Source organism: Bubalus bubalis, chromosome 15, assembly GCF_019923935.1.
Source record: "Bubalus bubalis isolate 160015118507 breed Murrah chromosome 15, NDDB_SH_1, whole genome shotgun sequence".
Classification (NCBI taxonomy): Eukaryota; Metazoa; Chordata; class Mammalia; order Artiodactyla; family Bovidae; genus Bubalus; species Bubalus bubalis.
Genome location: NC_059171.1, coordinates 65,785,415 through 65,797,685, shown reverse-complemented (window position 1 = coordinate 65,797,685; position 12,271 = coordinate 65,785,415). Strand labels below are relative to the sequence as shown.

At 41.6% G+C, this 12,271-nt stretch overlaps 1 protein-coding gene and 1 long non-coding RNA gene across 3 annotated transcripts in view; one reads left to right on the top strand and one right to left on the bottom strand.

The window, feature by feature from the left end:
- On the bottom strand, positions 1-6,527 carry LOC123329495. The gene is made up of 3 exons (XR_006545028.2): positions 6,420-6,527; positions 5,367-5,439; positions 1-1,164 (listed from the first exon to the last, which is right to left on the bottom strand). It is a non-coding gene; the product is annotated as an uncharacterized LOC123329495 (long non-coding RNA).
- Positions 6,528-6,852: 325 nt separating this feature from the next.
- Positions 6,853-12,271, top strand: part of ATAD2 (ATPase family AAA domain containing 2) — a 63,689-nt gene continuing 58,270 nt past the window's right edge. For both annotated transcript variants that reach the window (XM_006045596.4, XR_003103687.3), the window contains exon 1: positions 6,853-7,154. In XM_006045596.4, coding sequence (XP_006045658.3) covers positions 6,990-7,154 — 165 coding nt within the window. In that variant the 5' untranslated portion in view covers positions 6,853-6,989. The remainder of the gene's footprint in view (positions 7,155-12,271) is intronic.

The window sequence follows — 12,271 nt, the reverse complement described above, 5'->3', positions numbered from 1 at the left end:
AATACCCAATAAAATCAGGATGTTAAAGGTCAGGGGTTTGGAGGAGGAACTCATAACAAAGGAAAATACAAAAGAGGGCCACAGACGTGAAAGGGGAGATTCAGGAATACAGTCAGGTTTAAGAACAAAAGGGGCTTTTATTTTTTGTTAGGGGAGGAGGTATTTTAATGCTCAGTATTAAGAGCTAGAAGAAAAAGAAAGCGAATCCCATTGCTTGAGACCAAATGATATGATGTGATCAGACAACTGAAAAAAAAAAAAACAGAAATACCCAGTGTCTATTTTGCTAGCATTTTCTCTATCAAAAAAAAAAAAAAAAGAATCCTCAAGCTGTAAAGAATAAAGAAAATGGCTGTAAGAGGAAATTAAAGCCAAGATAACTGTTAATCAGCTCTACAAAATAAAAAGTCTAAAAAAAAAATTAAAAATAAAAAAGCTAAAGTAGGTGCAGTGGTAGAAATCACCAAGTTGCCTTAAAGGGGTTAAAAAATCTTTAGACTCAGATGAGTTACATTCCAGCATACTTAAAGTGCTTTAGTTTATGATCCCAAAGCCTTTCTTATGGATCTTTGAGAAAGTATGTTGGAAAAGATGACATAAGACTAAATACGAATAGTTGTTGTCTTCAGTTTCATAAAAGGAAAATATATATATATATGTATTCCAGACACTACACCCTGATGAACTTGATGTCTATTTCCAGGATGATTTGTGACCATGAAAAAAAAAGAAACAGTTATTATTTAGAGGCCTCTACTGATTTGCCAAGCCCACTTCATGCCAAATGGACCTCATTTCATGTTGTTGGAAGAATTAATTGATCATTAGAAGAGGATTATAGCACAAACAGAATATAATTTGATTCCAGCACAGCAGCTGTCCTCATTGTATTAATCATGACTCAATCAGTTAAAAGTCAAGGCAGGGAGGCTGTTTATTAGTCTGTTGAACGGGAAGGACACCAAAGTGGCTCTCACAGTTGAAAGATGAGCTGCAGAAACCAGGCTGTCAAGGGACCAGAAGTGGCACTCACTTCCCCCAGGCCTTCTTGCTCCCCATATCTGTCTGCTGAGTGCTTGGCTTCATCCTGAGGTGACTTCACTTCTTGCTGTAGGAGGATGGCCACTGGCAGCCCCCTATTCATATTTTCCAAGCTTGGCAACCCTAGCGGAAAGAGAAAACTTCTTTTTCCTCATGGCAGTCACACAGAGTGACTTGTACCTTTATTTTTCACATTTCTGTACTGCATGAATTTTTCACATGGGATACTTTCTAATAAACTTTTTAATACTTTTCTAAAAAATCAAAGTTATCAACATCAATATAAAAAGCTACGTGGACAGACTGTTGTTTACTTAGCTCTTCCCCTTGTTGTTGAGTCGCTCAGTCATGTCTGACTCTAACCCCGTGGACTGTGACCCACCAAGCACCTCTGTCCATGGGATTCTCCAGGCAAGAATACTGGAGTGGGTTGCCATTTCCTTCTTCAGGGGATCTTCCTGACCCAGGAATTGAACCCGCATTTCTGCATCGGCAGGCAGATTCTTTACCACTGAGCCACCTGTGCAGCCCCAGCTTTCCCCCTACTGTTGTACATTTAGCTTGTTTTCAGATCTTACTCTTATAAATAAAGCTGCAATCAATATCTTTGCACGTAAACCTTCGTCCTCGCCTCTGATTAGTTATGTTTGGAAGGAGTCCTAGAAGTAGAATTCCTGGACTAACAGTTTTTAAATATTTTCCAGGTCCCTTAATATACGTGGCTATATTACTTATAAGAAACAAGCCTCTCCCTCAATATTACATTGAGTATGTTTATGTTTATTAAAAAAAATAAAAATATAGGCAAAAAATGGCATTCCTATTGTCATTTATTTTGCATTTATCTGATTGTAACTTTCCCAGGTGGGATCATTTTAACATAAAGCAATAAATGCTAAGGCAGCCATGTGCTATGTGAGCTCTGGGTAGGGGTGTAGCACCTCATCATTGAGGGTGGGGAGTTGGGCTGGGTTGGAATGCCATACTATTATTACCAATCTTACTTAGAATGGGGTGGGAAGGAGGCAATAGTACCAGGACCCATGCTTATGCCTCAGGGCTGTGTACCACACCTTACATGGGCAAATTGAGAAACAAGTATATTCAGGGGAGGCTGATAAAGACGGAATGTCTGAAAACCACATCCTAGAATTATGACGTGTCTTTCTGGCTCATTTCCACATCCTCTCTCCTGGCCCTCCCTCCTCCACATCTGATAGGGGTGTCTGTCTCATGCTGTGCCCCTTATAGGAAACCACTGGTGAAAGTCCCTTTTCTGAACTGAAGCCTCTCTACCAGAGTTCTTTTTTAAAAAAAAATTTTGGCCATGCCACAGGCATGTGAGATTTTAGTCCCCCAACCAGGGGTTGAACCTGTACCCCTGGCATTGGAAGCATGAGGTCTTAACCACTGGACTACCAGGAAAGTCCCCAGAAACCATCTCTGGCTGACTTAAATAGGAAATCAAATTTACTAGAAGAATGGGGAGGACAGTGGGGTGGGGCTTGGAGAAGCACAGCCAGGTCAAACCGATAAAATGCTCCAAGGATCCAAGAATGGTAGTGATGAAGAATCTCTCTCCCTGCATCTTTGGGTCACTTCTTCAAGATGTGATGAATGTCTCAGGTAGGAGCGGCTTAGTAATTGCGATGAGGTAACATGCTTGAGCCCTGGAGACCAGGTCAACAGGGAAATGAAGTATCCATCCCTGTGGGATCCCCATCGAAGGAGGTGGGCCCTGTCTTGCCCAAACCCACCCAAAGAGAAAATCTCTCATGTAGGAGAAATGTTTAAATTTGGAGTAGCTGAAAAATGGACAATGTCAACTGTGACCCACCCCCACCTCCATGTGATTAATGATTTTCTCCTCTTTTGTGGGAAATCACTGAAATTAGCTATCAAATTTAAGTAAGGTCAGATTTATAACATTGAAAGAAATCCCTCTTCAAACTGATGTTTACTTTCTAATTGTTACTAAAGAACAGAAAGGGTCCCACCTATGACCTCATCTCAAATGAGGTAATGGAATTATGATTAGCTCTGACTTCAGCCCTCTTTTCTGTCTCATGTGAGCTAAGAACACTGACCCTCTTTAGGAAGTCATGGGAGGGGAGGAGAGGAAAGAACCTGAGTTTCTGCTGCCCCCCTCTTTCCCTAAAGACATTCCTATCAACCATAGCTAAGACTTTGGCAAAAGAAAGAAATATGACTTGCTAAACACCAGTTCCAGGGAACCCACCTGCAATGCAGGAGATGCGGTTCTATCCTTGGGTGGGGAAGATCCCCTGGAGTAGGAAATGGCAACCCACTCCAGTGTTCTTGCCTGGGAAAATTCCATGGACACGAGTCTGGCCGGCTACAGTCTATGGGGTCGCAAGAGTTGGACTAGATAGCCACTCAGCAACAACAAAGACCAATTCCAGACCAATTCTGTTTCCTAAGGCTGCTGTAACAAATGACCACAAATCATGCAGCTTAAACACGCGCACGCGCGCACACACACACACACACACACACACACACAGGGAGGCATTTATTCTCTCACAGTTCAGGAGCCCAGAAGCCTAAAATCAAGCACCACTAATATCAGCACCACTGGTTCTGTCCTCAGGCTCTTAGAGGATGCTCCGTACTTCTCTCTGAGCTTCTGGTGGTTGCTGGCAGTCCTTGGTGTTCCTTGGCTTACAGAGGCATCATTCCAATTTCTGCCTCCATCTTCACATCACCTTCTTCTCTATGAGTCTGTATGTCAAACCTTCCTTTCCTTTCTGTTAGACTTGGATTTAGGGTCCACCATATATCCAAGATGATCTCATTTCAAGATCCTAATTACATCTGCAAACGCCTTATTTCAAATTAGGTCATGTTTTCAGATGCCAGAGTTTAGGACTTGGATGTATCCTGTCGGGGTATACAGATCACCCACTACATCAACTAAAGGCTGAAGCAAGTGTGATATTTCTTAATGTAGAACACAGAAAACCATTTGGCTGCCTCTGTCTCCTGGTGTTCTGAAATTTTTATTTCATTGCTTATTTAAAACAAAACTAAAACCTAAAATGACAACTATAACTTCTGTGGAGGTCAATTTGGTAGTATCGAACAAAATCATAAATGCGTATCTTTTTGAGGTGGAAGTTCTTTTTATAAATGCTTATCGAGGTATAAGCGTTTCCCTGGTGACTCAGTGGTAAAGAACCTATCTGCCAATGCAGGAGACACAGGTTAGATCCCTGGTCCAGAAAGATCCCCTGAAGAAGGAAATGGCAACCTACTCCAGTATTCTTGCCTGGGAAATCCCTTGGACAAAGGAGCCTGGCAGGCTACAGTCCATGGGGTTGCAAAAGAGTCAGATAGGACTTAGCAACTCTTAACAACAATCAAGGTACAGTAATGCATAAAGAAAAGGGAACAGACTAGGCTGATTTAAATATTGTTCTTTTTTGCTTTCATTTATATTGGGTAAACAATCATCTGGAAGCTTTTTTTTTTCCTGTTGTAAAAGTAATACATATTTAGTGCAAAAAAAATCAGAAAAATTGATTAAAGTACAAAGAAACTACACAACCACCATAATATTGCCATCCAGAAACTAACCATTAATATTTTGTTGTAGTTTCTTTTGGGCTTTTTCCAATACAAATATATGCATACACACATATCCTTTTTTAAAATCAAAGATGGAATTGTATGATATGTAAGTCTTTGTACTTTCTTAACAAGTTACAATACATTATGCACAACTTTCCATGTAATTAACACAGCTGCATCCTAATTTTAAAAAATGTTTATTTATTTGGCTGTACCAAATCTTAGTTATGGCATACAGGATCTTTAGTTGTGGCATGTGGGATCTAGTTCCCTAACAAAGGATTGAACCTGGGCCCCCTGCATTGAGGGCACAGTCTTAGCCATTGGACCACCAGGGAAGTCCTGCATTGTAATTCTTACTGACTGTATAGCAGTCTTCTTAAGGATCCTCTGAGGGACATTCAAGTTGTTCTCCACTTTTTGACATTATAAATAATGCTGATCATACATTTCTAAAAACTCTTAAAAGGTCAAATTTTAAGTGCTAAATATTTAATAATTTCTGTATCTTAGGTGTGAATGGAAAGAAATTTCAGATATTCCCTCCAAACTTGCTTTAGCCATAGCTTTCTCTAAGTACAGCTTCATCTTGCCATTAGCTCAAGAAAACAAGCAACCAAATACTGGGGTAATCTTCTACTCCTCTCTTTCCCTCATGCCTAAATCCAATTAATGAGCAAATTCAGTTGGCTCTTTCTTCCAAACATGCCTAGTATTTGACCATGTCTCATTACCTCCACGGCTCTCATTCTGGTCTGTGTCACTTCATCTGTTGCCTGGATAATCCTGGTGCGCTCCTACCTATAACTGCCAGATTTAGCAAAAAAAAAAGAATACAGGACACCCAGTTAAAACTCAGTTTCATATTAACAATTTATTTTTAACATGTTTGTCCCCAATATTGTATTCTCAAGGCAGCAGAGAAAGGGATTCTTTCCAAAAGTCCGAATAGGTCACTCCTCTGTTCAAACCCTGTGATGTCTTTTCATCTCACTTATAATAAAAAGCAAAAAATCTTTGAGGCCTTGCAGGATCTGCTTCTAGCAGCATTTTCCTCTTTGATCTCACTGGCCAACTGTTCCCCCCTCCCTTCTTGCATCTCTCTTCTCCCAGATATACATAACCTCCTTTAGATCTCTGCTTAAACTTCATGAAGCTCTCTCTAATCGCTATTTAAAATCTCACGCTTCTCTTCACCTTCCCTACTTCACATTTCTCTGTAACACTTACTACCTTGTAACAAACATATCATGTATTTAGTCTTCCTCCTTTCACCAGAATTTAAGTTCCACGAGGGCATTTTTGCTTTTTGTTCACAGCTGCATTCCGAGTGCTTAGAATACTGCCTGGCACGTAATAGATGCTCAATAAATATTTAATACATGTCGAGTTAAGGAAACGCAGACATCCAAATCAATAAACAGCTTTTGTTTCTGTTTCGCTAGGGCTCCGCTCACATTCTGATCATTCAGCATGCTGCTATTATCAAAGTAGTCGTGTAACTGCTTTATTTTCAGATAAATTATTTTCTTCTGGAATAGTAGTAAACATTTATATGTAAGGCATAATAATATCTTAGAACCTTAGGTGTTAAAAATTAGAGTTAATTTACATATTAGGAGATCTAAGAGCAGGCGGGGAGAATCTTTTGCTCAAGATCGCGGAAAAGGGTGGCGCTGGGTTACAGAACCTGCTTTTAACTATAATACTCTACCCGCTCGTTTCTAACTCTGTCTCTTAACTCGTTTGGGTTATCAGTAAGAGTCCTTAAGAAGCAAAGTCAAAACCTGTCAAAGTCAAGTGCATTCTCCCGCCCCAGTCAAGGACTCCGCATTTTCTATTTGAATCCCGCGTGGCGGGAAGCGGAGGGCTGGTGTCGGAAGGGGCGGGGAGGGGCCACCAGGCCCCGCCAGCCAATCAGAAAGGCCGGGAGCCTCCTTTCCCGCGCCCCCCCACCCCCCCCGCCCCGCCGGCGTCCACGCGCCAAAATTCCAAACAGGACGTCGCGCAGCCATCCGTAGTGTCCCTCCGCCGAGCTCAGCGAGCCGGAATTATCTAAGAAAAAAGAGTAAGCAGTCTCCTGTCACTGTCGCCTCGGCCCCTGATACCGTCGGTGTGGGTTCTGCTCAAATTCGGCCCAAAGCCCTCTGCGCTACGGAGAGGAAAGTTTCGAGCCCGCCGTGGTAGGGTGGCGGCGTGGGCGGGACTGGCGGCGGAGGGATTCCGGGCGCGCGCGCTGCGGCCGGCGGCACGGCGCAAGTGGCGCCAGAATTCGGAGCGCGGAAGCGCCTGAGCGGCTGTTGCCTGAACTCTGGTGCGTCTCCTGCCGCGGACGGCAGGGCAAGAAGGGAGAGAAGATGGTGGTCCTTCGCAGCAGCCTAGAGCTGCAGAGCCACCCCGCCGCCTCGGCTACGGACTCTCTGGACTTGTCCAGCGAATTCCTCAGTTTGGAGCAGACCCGGAGGCGGCTCCGCTCGGCCGGCGCCGCTGAGCAGTCCGCCGTCACCGCGGCCGCCGCGGGCGTGAGTACCGGCCTGGGGCGGGCCCCTGGGGCCGGGCCTGGGGGACTGCCCGCTGCCCACTGCCCGGCAGGGCCTTGCGAGATGGGAGTGGGCGGTGGGATCCGAGTGACAGTTGGCTGGGGGTTAGGCAGAGAAGAGGGGGTGTAGGTTGGGAGAAGTATTTGTCGAGGACGCGTAAAATGGAAGGCTTCTTAGGATCGGAGCCCGAAGGGGTGTGTGGGTCTGGTGGAGAGAAGAGCTGACTGTTGAGACGGTGTGTTAATCTGGTTTCACTCAAGAGGAAACCGGAGGTCTCCGCAGCCGAAGCGCAGTTCGGGGCCCCACCTTGGTTAGCGGCTTGCCCCGCCCCCCACCTCGCACACCTCCGAGACCGATGGCCCAGGCTGCCGCCCTAGGTTCGCAGCGATCGCGGGTCACGCGCGTTTACCGAGCGCTTACTTGTGTGCATAACGAGTGTTTTAGGAGCCGCGAGTGGATAGAAAGATTGTGACTCAGGTTTCCTGACCTGGAGTTTACGATCCAGAGAAGTTCGGTAATCCGAACGCCCTGAATAACACCAGGTTGCATAACGTGGAGGGATGGAGAGCGACGTTTCATTTACGTCTTCTTTACTTAAGCCTCATAACAGCACCATGAGAATGGATAATTACGTATCTTACCGATGGAAAAAAAGGACTCGGAAAGTGGTAGATCGAAAGTTGAAACTTGGATCTTCCGCTACCACAACCCGTTCCCTTTCCCTTATTTTCGTGTTAACAGCTATAAACAACGTCTGTAGGTTTCCATGGAGGTGGAGCAGTATAGTCTTCTTGAAAGAAGTTCTTCTCCTAGGTCTGATGTACAGATGGGATGTTTGATTGGTAGATTGAATTAAGTCCGAGGGAGAGAGTCCCTCCACCTTCCCTCCGCCACCCCCAGCTGCTGAAAGAGACACAGATGGAGGAGACCGCGTTCACAAAATGTTACAGTAATTGAGGAAGCAACAGTACATAGCAAAGTTAAGGCAGCAGAAAGTAGTCTAGTTCTGTTAAAGCGAAGGGTAGTCATGGGGGTGGGGAAAACAGGACAGGAGATAGGGTTAGAACTGGTAAGTCAGACTGAAGCTGAGGGGAGGTGTATATGGTGGGAGAGAGTGAAAAACATAGGTAAGGGAGAGATCGGGATATGAAATTGTCAGAACCTCTTGTAGAGGCCTCATCAGAGTTACTTCTTAACCGAGGGGAATGAAAGAGCCCATTCAGTCTCTGACATTGTGATTCTGAATTGAAAAAACAAATAATTTCCTGACTTTCAGGATCTGTTTCCCAGTCACAGGCTGAAGTTGTTAGAGATCTAGGGAGGCTGGACACTTCTTCAATGGACTTGGTCACTTATTAACCTTTGTTCAGAAGAACTAATTAATTTCAGTAAATATTGAGTGTTTATTATCTTCAGGACAGTGCCAGTTCCTGTGACCGTAATGCTGTATTGAGTAGTGGTTAAGTAATATAGGCACTTAAAACAACTGTTAGTTCTTCCTATGATAAACCATAATGGAAAAGAATATAAAAAAGAATGTGTATGTTTATGTGTAACTGAGTCACTTTGCTGTGCAGCAGTAGTTAATACAGTGCTGTAAATCAACTATACTTCAGCAATAAAGAAATTTTAAAAAATGTTCTGAACATCAGCTTACCAATATCAGCAGGTTTCTGTACTTTTTGAAAGGGGGTGAAACCCACCACATGGCTAATGAGAATTAAATGTGATCATGCACGTAAGGCAATTACGTGGACATTTGGCTGACATATAGGACACAGTTATTGTCAGCTGTTAAGACCTCAGTCAACTTTAATGGGCACTTTTTTTTTCTTTGAAGTTTCTGAGACTGAAAACCTTAGAGTCATCCTTTTCTCTTAGTTCATATTAGCAAATTCTGTTGCCTTCACTTTCAGAATATATTCAGAATCTGACTACTACTCAGCTGCTCCAGTGTTGCCTTGCTGATTCAAGCTGTTAGCTCTTGCCTAGATTATTAAAATAGATGTTTTTATTTTTGTTTTTTGTTACATTGGGTGGCTTGTGGCATCGTAGAACCAGGGATTGAAACTAGGCCCTGGCACGGAGTCCTAACCACTGCACCACCAGTGAATTCCCATGGGTTGTTAACGTAGATTCTTCACCAGCCTCCCTTATTTGCCACCCTTACATATACATATACACCCTCCTCCCTTGAAAGTCTGAGTTCTCAGTATAGCTTACAGAGGGATCTTTTTAAAAGTCGTAACAGTTGATCACTCTGCTCAAAAATCCCTATCTAAATAGAATAAAAGTTGAGAAACAGCCCTATACATCCTTGCCCCCTTCCCTTTATGATGACATCCTCTTCTCTTCTTCCTTTTGAAAAACCCAGTCTATTGCAGCCACTTTGGCCTAGCTGCTCATTGAATCCCAGAGCCTTTGCACTTGTTCTACCTTCGGTTGGGAATATTCTTTCCCTGGATATCTGCATCAGATGTTCCTTTACCTTTTACATTTTTTTAAAATTAAAAGCAACAACAACAACTCAGAACTCATAGTAGTTAATGTGTTCCAAGAATCTTACAAATATTAACTCACTCCTCATAACTTTGTAAGATAGGCATCCTTGTTTAACAGGTAAGGACAGACTTTAAATAACTTGCTCAGTTCACCTTTATATGAAGACGTAGCGCTACAAGTCCCACGTAGGAGAACCTGGATGACGTAGCCTGTTTGAAGTGTTTGCTAACTACCTTGTCCTAATAGCCCTACTGAAAATTGCAAACTGCTCATTGTCAGGATGCTCTGCTCTGTTTTATGTTCCTAGCATTTACTACCTCCTAAATATTGTATAATTTCCTACTTTTAAAATATTCTTCTCTCCCCAAATCAGAATGGAACTCCATAGGGATTTGGATTTTGAACTTTTGTTCAGCAGTATATACTCCTAGCACCTAGAGCATGTTAGGTGCACAGTAAATATTTTGTTGATTGTCTTGCTGTATCAGTGGTATGTGGTGGTCGAGCAGCTAGCACTTGGATGGTTGTCGGAGGGTAGAAAAGATATTTTTTCCCAGCTAGGATTTCCAATAGGGATTATTACACCTTTTTGAGACATAGTGTTCCTCCGTAGGATAGATTGTAACCAGAGGGTTATTTAGTGAGCCTGGGATTGGGTCTTGAGGGGGTAATATATTCATGCTGAGGAAGTTTACCAATAGAAAAAAATGAAACATACCGTTGTGATTGGAATATTTTCTAATTACAGGACTTTACATTCAGTGGATTTGATTTGATTATAGCTTGCTTTTTACATCAGTTATGCATTTCAGAAACTTCCTTGATCCACTCTCATTGTACTTGAGTATTTCTTAGTCTCATTCATGCTTTTATTGACAGAGCATTTCTTGGAGTAGATTTCTTTTTGAAGATGGTTGGATTTATTCATATTCGTTAACTTGTATTTTTCTTCATCTGATCTTGGAGGTTGACCTCCAGGTTCTAAAGATAGAGTTACCTGTTAACCACATTTTGCTTTTACGTTTTGAATATGATCTCACTTAACTGGGCTTAAGGATTTTTTTCCCCCTGACCTATATGGGTTCCTGGAAAATATTTTGTTGTTGTTTTAAATCTGTTTCTTTGATTTTATTTTCTTAAACTTTATAAGTTTGGATGCCCCTTTCTTTTGGAGTCAGGCTAGCCATTGTCCTTCTGGGCTTTCACAGAGCTGAGTCTCTTCAATTCATTAAAGTTAGGGTTGTTTTTCATGCTGAAGAGACATTTAAGGATGGGTAGTGGGGTTAGGTTGTGTTTGTGTACATTTTATTCTGTATGTTATTAGGTAAAATAAACACACTGTAGTATGTAGAAGGTATTGGGTTCTTTTCTTTTTTCATTGTATGTTTATTTAGAAGTCTGGAAAGATAATATACAACCCTTGGGAGATATATATACAACCCTTGGGAGATTTTTTAAAACTTGAAACATATCACAACATAATGAAAAATGCACAGTTCAGTGAAGTATCTCAAAGCATGGATAGATTTTGACATGTAGTGGTGAATATTACTCCCTGGAGTTGGCCACTATGGATTTGAGGGAGTATACTTGTTTTGTGACAATAATAGATAGTCCGTTTTTATGTTTGTTTTGGGCTGGCTCTTGATTTTAGGCTTAGAAGTTGCAACTTTTAGATCAGGAATCTGATAAGATAGTGTTTAAGATGGATTATAGACAACAAATCTGGGAGTTTCGAAGACCAGTTAAAAGATTATAATGCTGGTAGCTACCAGGCATGTAGCACTTGCTGTGTGCCGGGTTTCCCCTGTAAAGTAACCATTAAGCAGTTTGTTAAATAGATTCATGTAATGGCTGGATTACTATTCATTCATTCAAAAAGATTTTTAGAATAATACTTCATGACTTGGGAAAATGATTGTATCACTAGAAAAAAGTTACAAAGCATAAATAATATTAGCTCAATTTAAAAATTGTGTGAATATGTATGCATAGGAAAAGAATGGTTTGTGTATCCAAAGGTTAACCCATTTCTATCTGTGGATAACTGAAATTGAGGGTGATAGTTTTATTGTTGTACATTTCTTAATTTTTCCATTTGTAATGGGCACATATTGCTTTTATTTTTATATTGCTTTTATAAAGAACATTTTTGAAAGTTATATTTTTAAATTCCTCAGTGTATGCCCAGATACAGGTGATTCTCAAAACACTTGTTTTGTTTTTTTCGCCATGCTGTTAAGGAGAGCCTTTCTTGATGCTTAGTACTTACTTAGGGATAATGAACTAAGCCAATCTCTGCTCACAGATTCACTTAGACTGCTTAAAGGTTAAGTCTTCTGAGTTTCTCAGGGAATCTTTTTTCCCAGTATTTAGCACTCCCCTCCTTTTTTTCTGTAGAAACCTTTTTTTTTTTTAATTCCCAGGAATATGGTGACATTTACTTTTTTTTTATTGTAATATAAATAACAAAATTTATCACTTTAGCCATTTTAAATATAGAGTTTTGTAACATTAAGAACATTAACATTATTCAATAACCCATCACCACTCTCAATCTCCAGAATTTTTCATCTTCCAAAACAAACTCTGTACTT